Here is an 18,507-nt window from a genome sequence, read left to right as displayed (position 1 = left end):
ACGTCAACATGAGATTTAGACTGTATTTAAATTGCTGGGGAATTATTTTTTAATCTCACATGACAAAAGATACTCGCTATCTTTTTGTGTATGAAATTCGGGTTTCATACCAGTTCTACTTTTCCATCAGGTAGGAGCACTTCAGTCTGACAAAAGAGTTCAATTCCTTTGTTTCGATGTTTCCAATATAATGTGATTTTGGTATCTGTGCATTCTTCCCACAGCTGAGAAGGTGCTGCAGGATAAACTGTCAATGGAAGATCTGAGTTAGCTCTCATAAAACGTAAGGAATTTTAAGGTATTTTAGTTGAGTAGTAAAAGCAAATAAGAAATACAGATTTCTTTGCCAGTCTAGGAGAAGCATACCTAAATTAGTAAAAAATTAATTTCAGAATATAAATGCAAGTAAATATTATAAAAAAACCCCAACAAAACAACCCTTGTGCTGACTTGGAAATATTTTAGAAAATTGTGAACAAAAGACAGACTCAGAGACTTTTATTGCACACACTGGAAAATTCTCTAATCCGGGAGCTGGTGGAGGCTCCTGATGTAGCACAGTGAGTAACATTTCCCACATTTCTATATCCCAGAATCCAGCCTTTTCATCAGAAATTTTATTCATATCTCTCACATTGACTCCTGACAGTAGTTACTCCCTGGTAAACAATGCCAATGATACTTCTTCCAGAAGATTTCTGAGATTCTTTCCTGCTATGTAAGCAGTATTCAGTGAGAGCAGCAGATCTCAAATTCTCCCATATTATCAATACAATTGTAAGGGATAAGACATGGCCATGTGAGTAAGCGGTATGTTTACAGCTTTGGCTGTTATTCTAAATGGACAATGAATTACAACTTGAGGACTTCCAGACTCAAAGGAGCTTTGATACAGAGGGTCCCAGCTGCCACCTGCAGAATTGGAAATCATGGACATCAGTTTTCCTTTACTCACTGACAACCTTTAAGTAAGGAAAATTCTACTGTAAATGTGTCCAGGATCAGAAAAAACATAAAGGACTTTACAGCAACCACTATTTAAAAGCTTAACTCATAAATATATCACTTTTAACTTTTAACAATCATGAGAACTGGAAAACTAGTAAAACTTTAATGTATTTAGCACATTGAATTTAATCTATTTTAGCCTGAATTCCCATGAAAACTTACTTTATAAAATTGTGTTGTATCACTACAACCTCTTAACTTGCTCCTTCACTTTCTTTCTGCTCTATTTCTTCCACCCCCAAAACATTCAAATACTCAACTTTTAGAACTATCATGACTTTCTGAGACAAATTTATCAAAGACAGGCACTTAACATCAGTTCCTACAATTCATATTAAAAAGCATGTCTAGCAAAACTGTAATCAATGCCTCTGAGCACTGCCAGAATGCAGCAGTTACACCAGACTCCCTGTCCATCAGACAGCTTCAAGAGTCAGCTTCAGAACTAAGCAAAGTACTTGTTGCCTCCTGCTTCTTCAAATAGCTAACACTGCCACAGGATCTTCAGAACACTGAGGTGATGTGGTGGGGCTAGAAGGCACAAGGAGAATGGAAATACTGCTGGATACACCGGAAATACCCAGGTGTTTTGAGGCAGAAGTAGGTAGGAACTTATGGGACCTGGGGTACACTGTGGTGAAGTATAAAACTCACAGGGAAGAAACCACAGCCATCAGCTACTGCTCACAGAATAACCTGTTTTATTTCACTGATGATGAACTACTCTTCTGCCCTTACAATAGCACTGCTGACGTTACTGTTCAATATTAGCATCAAGAAAGGTTAGCACTATGACCTCTTTCCTGGCAATGGCTGCTTATACCTGCATCACAACTCATTTGGAGAGGTGTTAGTAATTTTATTTACCTACTTTTCAAAATGTGCATCTCCATTTTGTATTGGCAAGACAGTAACATCAGCAATAATACCTTGGAGAAAGGACTGCATTCCCAAGTAACTGACACAGACATTTTTCTTGAACTTCCCATTTTATATCTTTGTATCATGTTGCTTCCTATACTATGAACCAGCTTCAGCAAAGCAGCAGATTTTTGAGCATTTAGGGGTCATTTCAGTAACCAAATCTGACCTTTGCAGTGAAGCTGTTTTTTACCATTAACACAACTTATCAAGGCTGAAACTGAAAAGAAAGCAGGTAACTATAGCACACCATCAGAAAACTAATAAAAACTGTGAAGATAAAAATCAAGGACTTCCATCCTTTAAATTGGGACACTCAAGTATTAGGATCAGAAGGAGGACAAGAAAACCTCAACAAAGAAATAGAAAACACCTTACTTCTGTGAGTTACATCAAAAATATCTGTGGCAGTTTTCTTTCCCAGTGGGTTTTCCACAGTCACTGTGATATTCAGGATCCTCTGCTGGCCTATATCCCAAGAACACGAGCACTGCTCAGAACAACTTACTGTGCATGGAACCTTTTTTTGGGAAAACCTATCAAAGAAAGTGGGGGTGGAGGGGAGATGAAGAGAGAAAGATGTTTTTCCATAATGTACAATTGACATAGATGTTGAAAATGCCCAACTAGAATACAACATTATAAAAAATAAAGGGGAGTGGCACTAAAAGAGGCTACCCAGTTCTTTCCCCTAGCCTGCCATGGGATGTTTACAGTTATTCTTACAATTAGAATAAAATTTTCCTCAAAGACTGAGTTTACTTTATTTTTTTAAGACACAGCTAAATTGCCATACTTTTAAGACACAGTCAAGCTTACTTTATCCTTTTATGACACGGCTAAATTGCTTTTAGTTATTTCCTTGTGGAAATTCTAAACTAGGGACTTATCTGCCAAGAATTAAACGATTCACCTAGCTACCAATATGCTTTTAAATGAAGCAGTGATTTCAAGTGCATCTTCTAACCTTCCATTTTGAAATCAGCATCATAATGTCTAAATGGAAGTGAATGATGAAGAGACCGCGAAGGTATAATGCAGTGATGACCTGCCTTCTGCTGAGATCTTTTGATGAAAGTTTGTTGTTTCCCTTTCTCTGTAAGCCCTTTCCTCTCCATTTAGATGCCTCTGTAGCAAGGAGCCAAGGGCCAGGTCTGATATGCCTCAGCTGTGTAGCAGCTGAAATTATAGAAACTATAGGCAGAAGTAGGATTGTCAGTAGCTCAAGAATCATAGAATCATAGAATAGTTAGGGTTGGAAAGGACTTTAAGATCATCTAGTTCCAACCCCCCTGCCATGGGCCTCATCCAACCTGGCCTTGAACACCGCCAAGCATGGAGCATTCACAACCTCCCTTGGGAACCCATTCCAGCGCCTCACCACCCTCTCAGTAAAGAATTTCTTCCTTATATCCAATCTAAACTTCTCCTGTTTAAGCTTGAACCCATTACCCCTTGTCCTGTCACTACAGTCCCTGATGAATAGTCCCTCCCCAAGAAAAGGAAAAACACTAAAAAGAAGGGAAACACTAGAATGTAGTTATAAAATCCTAAAGAAAAAGTACTAGCGAGGCTAATCAGGCTAGCTGAGAATTAGGTGGGAATTATCAGTTTGCATCAGCATTAATGTAAATTGCTTGTGAACACACTAATACCAACTAATACCAACTGATTAAATCCTAGTTACCTGTTGTGTGTTTTACCCAGTAATTATGATACACTTTTCAGTTATCTATATTATGATTGCAGGGTGTTTTCATACATACTGAAAGATATCCAAACAAATTAACCCAAAAGAATGGTTAGTATAAGTTTATCAAGCAGAACCTGCTCTCATGAACCTGGAACTTTGTTGTAAGTAGTCTAATTGACAGCAGTTTTGCATTGCTCAGACTTTGTTAAATAAAGGATCAGTGAGCTGAAAAGAGGCAGCAGCCTACTGCAACAAGGATAAAACATTTCCACAGATTTTAAACAAAAGTACATAACTGTTCTGTACAGCAGAGGCCAGAGTTAATATAACAATGAGCATACTTACTCTTCATACAAGGTGTATTTTGGTGAATGGCATCCATAAAGATACGTGTCTCCTCCTTGGCTCCAAGTACATGTCACTGTTCTCATGTCTTGAGTTTGGCAAGAAAAATCATTAGGTGCATCAGGTGATTCTTGTCAGAAGGAACAAACAAAGAAAACACCAACAGCATGGCAGTCAAGGCAGAAGTCATCAACCTTTTTACTATATTAACAAACTACAAGAACCCACAAAGTCTAGGTTACTACAGATGTTATTATTTCAGTTATGCTTATTCAATGACTACTCCACAGAGAAATCAGGATAACACCATAAACGAATTTCAATCCGACCACTTCTGTATGTTATTGTTTTCTGGTTTATACATATACTGATTAATTTAATCTGCACTGTCTTCTATCTGTAAAACTTGCTACTAGCCTTCAAAAGGGGACTGTGCAGAGTTTTTACCACATGCACACAGACAGTGAAGCTGAACTCCTAAGTGGGTAGGTATATTTAAAAAAAAAAAAATCAGTCACCTGCCTAGGGTCAACTAATGAGATTAATCTGAACATATTTAATGCTATTCTTTAATGGTTTCTATATGCAAGTGTACAGATATGAAGTCAAGACATTAAACAGAGTTCAGCTGCACATAACAGGACGCCAATTCCCCACAGCCATTTCTGATTAGTAACAACAGGAAAATAGAATTGTAATAAAGCATTCACTTACTACCCACAAAGAAAACTGCATGATCATAGCATTGCTCCTCATCGCAAGACTCTTGACAGTAGACAGTGATGTGAGGCACTCCTTGATGTGACACATTTTTCACAGTGAGAAGCCTGATTTGACTGTCTGTGTGACTGAAAACATGAACAGCTGGGGCTAGAAAGAATTGTTTAAGTATTTGACCTTTCCTTCCAATGCAACAAAGTGTGATGTCAGAGCCCTCCTCTACAATTTTCTCATTTGGAAAGATTTGTGGTCCACTGTTATTTGAAGTGTCCAAGCCTGCAAATTAATACATAATAGACCATTTCAAAATCTGCTCATAGCAGCAACCTTCAACCAGAACACATAACTGAGCATTTACACAAGAATCTGTTAATATTATATTATCCATTCACGGACTTCTATTTAGTTAACTCCACATGAAATTATACCTATATTTCTCTTAAACCCAGAAACATATAATGTAGTCCAACAAACTACCTAAGAGACTAAATTCATCTCCCTTCCTGTCTTTCACTTAGGAGAAACAAAGAGTGTGCATTTAAGAACTGCCTTTACTGATGAACACTACCTCCCACACCAATAAAGATTCTGATGCCCAGCCAAAATGCCTGCTCTTGAAGATCATAAGCAGGGGACTTGAAAAACATAATCTTCTGAAGCTCATGCAGCACTCAGCTAAGAGGAAACAACATCGAATGCATTAGATCAGTAAGGGGATACTCAACTTGGAATGTCCAATTTCAACTGAAACAATAAAATCTCCATGACTGAGCTTACTGAGAAATCAAGGGAGACTTGCATCCTATTTCCCATTGTATAAGGTGGGGGGAGATCGGCAATTTATGTGCCACATTCCAAGTATAGAGATCTGCAATTCTTCTACTATCCATGATGTCTCCCATAACTAAAAGCCCTTGCTGCTCCAAATAAGACTAGTGTTTCTTCATAAAGACACTGTAGTCACTTTTTATAAAGCAGTTATATATTTTGTTTTAAATAAATTATCTGGAAACCAAACTATTCTAGTAAGACATAGTAATCTAAAAAAAAAAGGGTTTTGTGATATCATGAATTACTTTATTCATTCCCTCTTTACACTCATAATTCACAGAAGTTCATTCCAAGTGACATAAAGAGCTGACATGCTCCTCTCTCTCTGCTTCTTTAATACAAACGAAAGCTATGAACTCCAGACAAAAGCAGTAGATGATGTAGTCACAGCTATGCACTTCTTACCCTTTCCCTCAGACTAGGCCAGGACTGCATCCCACCTAGTGACAGGCTATTCCAGTGCCGATTCAGGATCCCATGCCACTCTGTGTACTGTATTGTTTTAATGTATTAACAAGAAAAGATCTAAAACTTTTGATCTGACAGCTTTGGAAGACGGTCTCCAACTTAAAACAATGGCTAAACAATTGCTATTACTTATATATTATATATAAGTATATATTATTATATATAAGTATATGTATTACTTATTTAATAGTATATATTACTATTACTAGAAAAAAAACCAAACCACAATAATAATAGTTGATTAGTGCTTAGAGATGAAAGAGTTCGAAATGGATTCTTGATTTGATACCATCTGTCCTGAACTACATTTTAGTATTACAGTCACCAGTGAATTACAATCTAGCTTTGTATTGGGAAAAAATAAAACCAATATTGCAAAGTCTTATTTTGCTTACCTAGCACAGTCTCCCACAGACTCCACTGACTCCAGATTTTTGATGCTTCTGCTTTGCTCCTGATTCTCACTGAGTGTGCCATACATTCCAAAGGTATGTCTGAATCCCATATCCAATGAAGAGGCTTTCCGGATTTATCAAGTGTGGTGTTATGAAACTCCTAAAAAGAGCAGTAAGGCAAAGCACTGAAAACATGGCTATGTGCAGAAACTTTGAAAGTAAAACACGAGCAATGAAAGAAAGCTCAAAAGAGAAAAATGCTTTTGAAAAAATTAATTTCTGAAACCCACTTGCTTCACATGATCTCACACTAAGCAACTAGTAGCTGAGTAACTGCTTACAAATCTGTACTAGCAGCAGTGGTGTGACTGATGTGCTGGCAAGACTATTTGATTCCAACAACACAATTGTGAGTCAGGCCTTGCTTCTCAAGAAACAGATTCAGAGACTTTCTGTATGCTATTTGTGCAGGCTGCTACATAAATAACAGCATGCACAAATGCAGCTGCCTGCAGGTGCACCTTGTGTAATGATCTAGGTTACATAGTCCTGGCTTTGAATTACAGCCAATTAGGATTTATGCAGATAATATCTCATGGTAGATCTGAGGCCCAACAGCTAAGGACAGTGCTACCGTCAGTGACAGGCAGAGTAGGAAAGTATTTGCTGATTTCATAGAATCATAGAACGGTTCGGGTTGGAAAGGACCTTAAAGATCATCTAGTTTTGAACACCCCTGCCATGGGCAGGGACACCTTCCACTAGATCAGGTTGCTCAAAGCTCCATCCAACCTGGCCTTCAACACTTCCAGGGATGGGGAATCCAGAACTTCTCTGGGTAACATGTTCCAGTGTCACCACCCTCAAAGTAAAGAATTTCTTCCTAATACCTAATCTAAATCTCCCCACTGACAATTAAAAGTAATTCCTTTCCTCCTTGTCCTATCTCTACATGCCCTTGCAAAACATCCATCTCCAGATTTCTTGTAGAACCCTTTAGGCACTGGAAGCCGTTCTAAGGTCTTCCAGAGACTTCTCTTCTCCAGGCTGAACAACCCCAACCCTCTCAGCCTGTCTTCATAGGAGAGGTGCTCCAGCCCCTTTATTATCTTCATGGCCCTCCTCTGGACTTGCTCCAACAGGTCCATGTCCTTCTTAGAGGGGGAAAATCACCTCCCTCAACCTGCTGGTCATGCTCCTTTTCATGCAGCCCAGCATAGAGCTGGCTTTCTGGGCTGTGAGTGCACACTGACGGGTTTTGTTGAGCTTCTCATCAACCAACACCCCGAAGTCCTTCTCCTCAGGGCTGCTCTCAATCCTTGCTCAGCCCAGCCTGTATTTGTGTTTGGGATTGCCCTGATCCAGGTGCAGGACCTTGCACTTGGCCTAGTTCATAAGATCCACATCTCAAGCATGTCCAGGTTCCTCTGGATGGCATCTATTCCCTCCAGCACCACACTTCAAAACCCGACTTAGTTGTAGTTATATGGCCCCAGTTTCTCACTTCAAGGTTAGATCTACTCATGGAGTACTAAAAATCCTATCCCATGTATCCGTGGTCAAAAGTATCTGAACTGCATAGGACTCATCTGCAGTGAAGATGTGGTTCTTCAAACATACAGATAAAATAATACCAGCTTGGCTGACCAGGGTAAGTTGTGATTCTTAACAGCGCTATCTTATTTTATTGACTTCTGGTTACAGAAAAAAGCCGCCCTTCTCTCCTTTCAGTCCTTTCTCACAAATAGAAGCTTTAAATAAGCTAGAACAGTTTTTTGCTTTTACTAAGTTTTAACATGTGCGTATTCTTTCACAGTTCCGTCAGCAGATGATCCACAGTAAGCTATAATATCCCTAAAATATTCCTTTAGTTCCCAAAGGATTTTTGTCAGAGGTAATTTATTTTGGAAATTTTCTTTGGAGACAAAAGTTCTCACACTGAAGTCACAAACTGGGGAAAATATCAGGAACAGGCCTATGATCTGAGTGATCTCCACCTCTTCAGAAAATTTGGCTGGTTTAGGTATTAAGGAAAACCAGTAGTACAGGGACTTAGCAAACAAGTCATCACTATTTCTTCCTTAACTGGAAGAGTATAACGTAACTGGGTATAACATAACTGCTAACAGGGCCAAGCACAGGGCTCAGAAGGCTTCACTCACACTGAGACTATGTTCGGTTTGTAAGGTGAGAGAAGTTGCAGCAACATGACTCATGCTCAGTCCCCTGTGGATAGTAATCATGCTACAAAAAAGACTGCTTTTGGGAGCAGTAGAAGGGATGTTTCTGGGAAGCTGCTCAAGGGATCTGCACCTTGAAAGGGAAGTAGTGGCCTTCAAAATCAGATCTCCTGAGTCTGTCTACCACAATCCCTCAATATAGGTATGCAAGGCATATCTACATTCTGCACAGCTGGAAATCACTTCATCTGAGCCAGTTTTCTTTGTTTTTTTCATACAAAAACTGGGCATAACCTTAGACCAAGTCTGGCACCTAGGTAGAAATACAGAGGTATTTCTAGTACAGTTCTGTAATTAGTATGTTTTAAGTTGTAAACCTATACAGGAAAGCTATCTGCATATGCATGTGAACATTTGATTTTCCTTTAGCTTTCTTTATACTGTAAAAACTAATATACCTTTTTTTAAAAAATACACTTACTGTCCACATAGTACTAGTTTCATATGTTCGACGGACTTGTATTTCAAAAGACATTGCCAGCTCAGCATCATGTGCTGACTTGCCAACATCCCATTCCACCAGCAGCCGCTGAAGAGCCAAATCCTTGGAAATGTTAAGGTACGTCACTGGAAACACAATGGATTCTAGGAACACAAAAAGGACATGATAATATTAGAGTTTAGCTAAGTTACAAAGCAAATCTGAAACAACAGTAGCTAGTGGATAGGATCCAAACTAGACAGTTCTGATTCGGGGATGGAAGAGGGGGAGGAAGTAATCAAGACCCATGCTATTGATATCAAAGATAATTTTTTATGTTAAGCATCAGCAGCTAGATTGAGGTTCCTGAAACTAGTCAACAGTCCCCCTACCACTAGATTGGCCGTGCTATTTAATTTCTTTATGCCCTTAATTTACTAGCTAATTTATGGGAATACCAACCCATCCCCTTTATAGTCTTATGAAAATGAATAGCACTATGTATTAGCAGAATAACACTATGTATTAGCAAAGACTGAATGCCAAGAAATCCCAAACCCCAGCAAGCCTTCTCATCATTAGGCAGAAAATTCAGGCTCAATTTTAGTCTCTGACCTAACTGGAGAGTTTGAGAGTTTCCCTCCACTAACCAGCTCAGATGATATTCTAGTTATAGGCACATTCATGGGTGCTCTACACGGAGCTTAGGTACTTTAGTCAGGCCTGTGGATTCTCCTCTGGAATTAGACACCTACTTATAAATGTACTTCCATTCTTTTTGAGGGTCTGGAGTTAATTTCCAGAATAAAATAAATTTAAAAGTCAGACTGAAGTGCCTTTTGATGTCAGGAAAGGAAAGGCCCTTAAGAAGACTACCCTGCTGAAACCTATAGATCAGCTTATACATGATTTCTCTTTTTAGATGTTTGCTCTGTCACCTCTCCCCCGAAAAACTAACTCTTGGGAGAGACGAAATATGGCACTCACTGATCTGTATCTTCTCTCCTTCCTGAAAAACAAACAAACAAAACCCTATTGATCTGGTTGTTAATGAAGCCAGGGAGCTGAAACAGCCAAGTAACCAGGCTTTTTCTTTTGACACAGTTGCTTTCTAATATGCTTCTGCCTGTTACAAATGATAGTGTCAGAATGCTTACGCTGACAGGACACAGAAATCACAGAAATAACTCTATATTTTAATAAAACAGAACTCATTCTGGGCATTCCTGTCCCACTACAGCCACATTCCTTAGGGACAACATGGACTGAGAGATCTCAGCAGCTCCTTTTCCCAGAATGGCCTCCTCTAGTCATTCCTCCCAGTTGAGTTTCACCCATTGACCCAAGATTACCTGAGCATTTCTATAGAATATTACTGGCACAAATGCAAGCATTCAGGAAATTTAGTTTGAGAATCTACATTTTGATAGATGCTTCTGGCAGCAATCCAAACTGTTTTGTAATTTATCCTGTAGCGTCTTAATTTCTGTGCAGCAGTTTCCCTACATATAGATCTTTACATTAACTGTAGGAAATTAAAGGCTCAATAGAAGCAGCATTTATAACAATCCCTGATCTATCAAAGGAAGCAAGTAATACTTTATGAGCATATTTATTAGTTATGAAAATACAGACACTGACAAAGCTTAGTTGTTCATGCAAGTTCAGCCTATAAAAGAACAAATGGAGGAAAGTATATATTTTTCCGTTAGTTCCAAAACTGATAAAAAACTGTTGAAAGAAAGAACTGTTTCTCTTTTAGAAAATCATCAACAAATTCCATTGGTATATTTTTAAACCACTCCAGTTTGAATGATACTGAAAGTAATTTAAAGCAAATTAAAGCCATATGCTTCCAATCTGGAGGAAACTACTGGCATGAGCTTCTTTAAGATATGCTTGGAGGGAGAAATCAAGTCTTCATTGTTCAAACACTTGGTCTCAGAACTGTGGTAACCTATGAAAGTTTTTGAGGAAGAAGTATGCATACAAATATATGTACACATACTTCCTATCAATTCTCCCTGTAGTCTTAATATATAATTACCAGAAAAGATGAACATGTGTAAATTACATGAAAGCAGAATTTGACAGCATCTGTGTCTTCCACAAGGTTGATGCAAAAATATTTCACGTGCAGAAGTAAAATTTCCTTTTTGGCTATGGTTATGACATGGTTCTTAAAAAAAAAAAAACATACCTGATGCTTGACATTTGCTTTTGAAAAATAATGGCCATTAGTTTTACACTAGCATAAGGAAACCCAGCACCTATGACTACTAGTAGATGCCTTGAAATGTATAAACAAAGTGGAAGGCCTAGGGATCAATTTCATTTCCCTGAATGATGAAGGAGCAGTAATTTCAGGTTTTACTGGCCAACAGAAATATTGTTATTTTCACTGCAAAGGACCGATCAGGTAAGGAAGCAGAACAACCAAGGCAACAAAATGAGCCATAACAATAACTGTGGAAGCAGAATATCTTAAATTAGTTTGGGAAGGTAAGACAAGGCATATTTCATCTCCCCACATTCTAGTGACCTTCACCATCAAAACAAGATAAAGGCTGTTAAAATCCCACTTATGCTTGGGAAGAGACTGTAATGTTGTTCCTCTCCAATATGTAATTTTAGCTGCTCATTTTCTGGTCAAACTTACCTGTACATTCATCATCCTTCTACCTGAAGCACTATATACCAAGCCCCAGAGAGAATCTCATTTTATGTATGCAAGTAGGTGGGTGATTTAAAGCTCTGGACCTCGCCATTCTTGTGTTTTCCTTTTGCAATGCTGAAGCAACTAAGAGAAACAGATGGGCCCACCACAAATAAACAGACATAAAGGAGGGGACCCAGGTAGTCTCTCAATGAAATTCAAAGGCACAAAGTAATATTCTCAGGGAAAGGAAACAAATACACCTCAAGTTAAGCCAGGCAGTTGGCAGAACCCTTCCTTTTTCAGGGTGCACCATTAAAAGAAACTCCTGCATATCTTCTGAATTTCCCTATCATCTTTTCTGCTCCTTCTCTAGAGAATTCTAGAGTGAGCTAGAATGTCACTACTGTGCCCATTGCATTGACGATGAGCTTGCCTCTCTTCTGTCTCTTTTTGTCCAAGCTAAAATGTCTTCCCTTTTCTTACCATGGCGAATATTTTCACCTGCCACATTTAATTAACTTAAGAAAAAAACCCCAACAAACTTCTCATTAGTTTACGGTTTTTCACAATCTGTACAAATGTCTCTCTTTAACTAGATGACGTAGGATGTGGCCAAAGCATGCAGCACAGCATGCCTGCTTCCAGCTCATACCATGGGCTGTCACACACCATGCTCCATGAGCTGTAGAATAGGACCTCAGCCTGCCTGGCATAGTCATCCTAGCCCCAGAGAGCCATCAATCTTGGTGCTCTGCAAGCAGACAGCAGAGCTGGGGATGTGCTGCCTGCACCCTGGCTGGTACCAGAGGACAAATCCTGCTTGATGTCCAGCACTTGAACACTTCCATCCCTGGCAAGTGTTCAAGGCCAGGCTGGACAGGGCTTTACGCAACCTGGTCTAGTGGGAGGCGTCCCTATCTGTGGCAAAGGGGTTGGAAATACATGATCTTTAAGGTCCCTTCGAACCCAAACCATTCTATGATATCACTTCAGACTTCACACAATTTTGTTTTTAGCAGAGCCTGGCATATGACAATCTAGATCATCAATCAGGGCTTATACATAGTACCAGCAAACAAAAGAAACAGTATAGCTAAGAATATACCCAAGATCTTGAAGACCACTGAGCTACAATATGGGGCTTAAAGACTTCTAGTAGTATGACTGACACATGCAGAAACATTTATAGCATTCACAGTTATAATCTTCCCCTCCTAGCAAACTTCAAGGCCTCTTAAGACTTGTTTTTACTTGAAAGCTACCTCAAGACTATATGAATAGCTTTATGATTAACACAGAGACTAATTTTATGCCTGAACAGCTGCATGTGAAAACAAATGACCAAGTTGCTGTAATGCAGCAACTGTTTGGACTTGCCTGCATTACAAAGTTTTGCCACTTTAGGGGCATTGATAACAGTCTCAGAAGTGAGGAGTTGGTACCTTAGGTGAACAGAGTGTGAACGCATGAATTTCAAGTTTGAAGAGAGGCAACAGAGTCTGAAACAGATATATTACCCCTTCAGTATGATAACAAAAAAACCACCCTCCTTCACCAACTTCACTAAGACAATATAACTTCTATAACACAGACTGTAGTCTGGTAAATTCTGCCTTCTTAATAGCAGTCACAGAAAAGTCAATGCAAAATATCCATTCCTTTTTTTTTTTTTCTTTTAAAGGAGTCACACCCAATGCTACTGCCAACAGCAAGTGTGCAGTCAGTACTTTCACCTTAAAATACTCAGCATTCTGGGAAGTTATCTTTATACTCAACTCTGTTCCCTCCAAATATACATGCATATGGCTTTTTTCTTTATGCTAGATACATGTAAGTGTAAGAAATAAAAAACTGGTCCCAGAATATTGTCGCACAATCAGAAAACAGCCAGCAGAAGTGCTTAAGTTTTCACAGATGAGACAAAAAAAGCCCCAAACAAACAAGAACCACAAACATGAAGAGGCAGAAAAGCATAGAAGTTGTCAAAAAGGAAATAAATTCTTTGAAGATGACAGAATACAGATCAAAAAAATATGAGACAGAGGAGAGGCACATGAATAAATACACTCTGGCTTCACATCATTGCAAGTAATTGATTCAAGAGGAAATTTTGCATTATGGGGTTACAAAAGGTAATTATACAAGTTGCTTAATCACCTTACCAAAGAGAATAATTTCATTAAACATGTAACAGGTTACTTAATCGCCAAAGACTTACAAATGCGCAAGTCCAAAGCTTCAGTTGTTGTAGATTGCTTCCAACTAAAAAAGCAAATGTTTAGACTTTTACCTTCCTGTGAGTACGTAGCGTAGCAAGTCCTCAGAGGGAGCAGTACTGCCAGAACCATGAAGTGATTCATCATTTATCCACCTTTTCCTGCACAAGACTTATCAGGAAAGAAGACATTTCTTTTTATTTGTTTCTTTTAAGAAAAATGCATGCCAGGCAATAGTCCAGATAGTAGTACTGTATTTAAGAATGAATAAAAACCCAACCACACAGACTCTATGCAGTTCAAGAGAAATTCAGGAAGAACTGTTTTTAGGACCTGGTTACATGATAGGAAAAATACCCTACACTCAAAAAGTTCAATTTAAGCTAAACAAAACACAGTATCTTAAAATTTTCTATGGACTATCAAAACAAAATTTTGTCCTGATTTATTTTGGCTTTACTCCTGCACAAGTAACAAGATACCCAGGAGAGAAAATAAAAAAAAAAGTATCAAAGATACAAAAGGCCTTTTTCTGCTCCACCTACAATCTGGCTTATGAGTCCAGCAGACTCTGGCAAGCATGGTCTTGCCCTTTGGCAGCACACTATATGGAGGGCTTTAGTTAAGACTGCAGTTGAAATAAACCTATCAAAGTCTTAGCAGCTTCCATTCCTAGGACTGTCTCCTCAAGCATGACATAGCTCTATCTAGCATTCTTTTTACAGCGTTTACACTTACATTTTGATGAAATTCCTTTTGACTTGCACAGCTGAGTCCTGAAGGACTGATTGTATATCAGATCTTATAAGACATGAATAACCTGCAAATTCCATGCAGAAGGAAGAGGAAAACATTCAGCACCAGAACGGTTAAAAGCACTCAGGCACAGAGGGTACAGGAATCCAGAAAACAGGAACAGGACTATGGGTACAGCTATCTTTAATTTCCACATTTTACATTTCTGGAGCTGTGTAGAATACTGATAGAGTCTTCTACCACTGTTTCCATAACAGAATTTGAAACTGGTTCACAAGACAGATAACCAGGATGACTTTCTGTCTCCACAAAGCCAAGGACAGAACATTTACTGATTTCAGAAGGGCCACTAACTCACACTAGAATTTCTTCCTAGCAGAAAACCTCCAATTTAACACCTCAGAGCCACAGACACTTCAATTTATTGATCCTTAGGTTTTGAGAAGCTCTGAATTTCTCCAAAGGATAAAAAGAAAAGATTTCAAAATATTTTTGCAGGTTTCTAAAGGTCACATGGAAATTATAAAAGTCCTGCAACCCAGGGCTCCAAAAATGCTAGCAACAAACACCCTTGCTGCAGTGTGCCCCAACGTTTTCCTTGTAAGCACAAATGCTTCATGTGGAAACCCCCCCCATTTTTAAAAGTTGAACTTGCATTGCCTAATGTACAGGCTTTGCAGTCTTTCTTGCCTTTACACCAATATCCTCAAAAGTATTTAGACAACACTAAAATCAACATGAACAAAAAATCTAAATATGCAACCATATGCAACTAGTAGACTCTTCCACTTACTTAGGGAAACCTGCTTATTTATAGATTTTCTAAGTTTAGGCTTACCACCTGATCAAATTTAATACCTAAAAGTGAAAATAATTTGATACATTTTGCCTGGAATAAACACAATAGAATGGCTCTTTGTTATACAGTGGCAAATACGTGACACAAAAAAGAAGTTTTTCCAAGGCAGATTATGTTAAAGCTTCTGGTAACTCTCCAATAGATTGTTATTCCTTTGAATTATACAAAATTAGTATTGAGACACAAAGTCAAATCCTGCATACCCTTTTTCAGAATAAAAAATGAAAAGAAAACTGCCTTTAAAGTCAAGAGAGTTGACTCTCTGCTCTAAAACCAATTTAATACAAAGGTGGTCAGTTTGGTTCAGTGGCATAACTCCTGACTTAATTATATCAGCATGATGAAAACCTGGCCCCACAGGACCCCTGATTTTGTAAACATCTTTGGGGTTGAACACACAAAATTTGCCCTGTCATGTATCACTTTAAGCAAAAATAATAATTTAAGCAAAAAAAATAATTTTGGCAAATTATTGTGGAAGTCATGACATATTAGACTATTTATTTAAAATGCTTCCTATTTTGAAAACAAATCCAAACCGTTTTCTGCTCTTAAGAAGCATTCTCAACTACCCTATCAAAATAAATGTCTCATTTAACCATCTCTCTTCAGTCCTCTAAACTGTCAGATCACTAATGACACAGCCTCGATCACTTCTATTGATGCATAGTACAAGCACTGTATGCTACTATAGGGCAGTGTAATATAAACAATAACCACCAGAATATAAACATATTTTGTACAGCTACAATGCTCTTCTCTATTCAGTATGTTAATAATCCAATATAATATTGTATAATAAATTGTGATAATACATTCAGTTGTAGGTATTGAACCATTTTTTCATTGGAAAAGTTCTGGAATTCTCTAACAAAATAGAATACGAAGTAAATTTAAATAAATAAAATGCTATTCAAGAAAAAAGAAATACAGTCCTTCGTATACAAGTAATATTCTGACTTACACCATTCTTATGCAGAAACTATAACAAATTAATCACACGCAATAATTACTACCAACTAATGTCAAGCACTACTTCTGTTTTATCAATAATTAAGTACCTTTATAAAATCATCTTTTAAAAATCAGTTTGGTTACAAAGATTACATGAGAATCAAAACAGTTGTACAAAATACAACTGTATCAATTTAATTAAAAAAGAAACTAAAACAAAACACATGCTGCTAATAGATTAATGACGTATTTGCCAAAAGTGAAAGTAATTGAATAACAAAGGCAATGAAGACAGAAAACCAGGGAAGGTTTTTTAGGTATCTAAAGCACCACCCTAAAAAGGCAAAGGACTACCTCTGAGAAATAGTGAGCAGCTATCAAATACCACAAGAAAAGTGACTGTCACAACCACTGTTCTGATGAATAGCTTGGTTCAGATTCGCCAGTTTGAAAAGATATGAATGCAGTACTAGCATGCCACACAGTTCTTCATCTGAGAATTAATTATCACTGATTAGGGGTTTTTTTAAGCCTACAAGATGTTTTGTCATCACACTCCAACCTGTGTGCTTTGTTTCCATGAACTGCAGGTAAGAACAAGAAGCTTTGTGCCAGTGTTTCTGAATTTGGATGGCAGACATGCAATTTGAATGCTTTTTCTTTTCTACTTATTATTTATCATTAAGATAATTTTGCAATGGCATTTCTCTACCACAGAATCACAGAGCATTTTGTCCAAACGAGTTGTGAAGAACTCCAAGGATGGATATTCCACAACTTCCCTAAGCAATTTGTTCCAGGGCTTAACCACATTCACTGTGGAGGTTTTTTCCTCCTTATATTCATATATCCCTATATTCATTTTCTCCCCATATTTTGTTTGCACGTGTTTGCACCTGTTCTCTCCTGCCCTTTTGCTGTATTCGTCTGCAAAAAGCTTACCTCTGTCTTCTCAGTAACTTTCAATTAATTAACCAAGAACTAACAATAATGGAACTGCCCTTACCTTTCTCTTCTCAAGACTGAGCAATCTTGGCTCCATCAGTGATTCCTAGATGTGCTTCAGCCTCCAAAGCCTTCTGGTGTCTCCCTGCTGCACTCAGTCCAGTCTGACAGTCTTTCTACTGTGAGCCCAAAACTGTACACAGTATTTTAGATATAGCCTCGTAAGTATTAAATAGAAGGATATAATCACCCTCCTAATCTCTAATTCTTTGCTGTTAGTAACAACAGTAGTTACAGTTCTAATCTCTGTGATGAATTTGGTTATTGGCTATTGTAATCCCAGTGTGATTATTTCACACTGTGAAATTATTTATAATATGGAGGAAAATACTAAGCCATAATTTGAGGATGATCGGCACAAAATGATCTGTCAGTGCTACTGAAGTTAGTTGAGCAAGAAATTTTTCATTTTACCCTATACTCTTCCTCTTTCTAAAAATTTAACATCTGTGAGGGAAATGAAGCAGACTTTTGTCTTGTCAGGCTGTAGCCTGAATCACTGATACATTTCTAATTCATTAATTTATTCTTGTCATTCTTCCCATTGGAAAAATGTAACCTGGGGGGTGACAAAAGAGATAGAGATGGATTCAGGACTCCCCAGCCTAATTTGAAATTAATCAGCAGTGATAGATACATCAGTAGAACAGAACCATTTTGGAGATGTGGCGGCAGTTGCAATAATATTCAGCAGCAACACAAACTGTTCAGAGATCTGCAATTAAAGAAAAATTGCTTCAGAACTGGAGGTAGGAGCAAATTACCTTGGGAAGAGATGGAATCTTCTTCAGTAGGTAGCTTGAAAATACTCTAAATAAGTATCTCTCGGTAAACTATTTCTCCTTCAGTCAAAAGGCTGCCATAGATGATCCCTCAAGTCCCATCCAGGCCAATACTTTCCTGATGCCAGAGGAAAAAAAAATTCCCATTACTCATCTGGTAAACATGCGCAAGATAAACATTTTGCCAACCTTTCTTTAAAGGCATTAAAGCACCAACATTTAACTGAAACCTCT

General features: G+C 38.1%; 1 protein-coding gene across 1 annotated transcript in view; it reads right to left on the bottom strand.

Moving 5' to 3' along the window:
- The window catches only part of LOC308232465 (oncostatin-M-specific receptor subunit beta-like), a 31,202-nt gene extending 16,508 nt beyond the window's left edge, over positions 1 to 14,694 (bottom strand). The window contains exons 1-8 of the mRNA XM_080638693.1: positions 14,656 to 14,694; positions 13,992 to 14,088; positions 9,043 to 9,206; positions 6,382 to 6,541; positions 4,682 to 4,963; positions 3,968 to 4,097; positions 2,308 to 2,465; positions 111 to 247 (exon numbers count right to left, since the gene is read on the bottom strand). Coding sequence (XP_080494819.1) covers positions 111 to 247; positions 2,308 to 2,465; positions 3,968 to 4,097; positions 4,682 to 4,963; positions 6,382 to 6,541; positions 9,043 to 9,206; positions 13,992 to 14,064 — 1,104 coding nt within the window. The 5' untranslated portion in view covers positions 14,065 to 14,088; positions 14,656 to 14,694. The remainder of the gene's footprint in view (positions 1 to 110; positions 248 to 2,307; positions 2,466 to 3,967; positions 4,098 to 4,681; positions 4,964 to 6,381; positions 6,542 to 9,042; positions 9,207 to 13,991; positions 14,089 to 14,655) is intronic.
- Between the last annotated feature and the right edge of the window lie 3,813 nt (positions 14,695 to 18,507).

This window comes from Psittacula echo (genome assembly GCF_963264785.1).
Source record: "Psittacula echo genome assembly, chromosome: Z".
In the NCBI taxonomy this organism is placed as follows: Eukaryota; Metazoa; Chordata; class Aves; order Psittaciformes; family Psittacidae; genus Psittacula; species Psittacula echo.
This window is presented reverse-complemented; position numbering and strand designations above follow the sequence as displayed.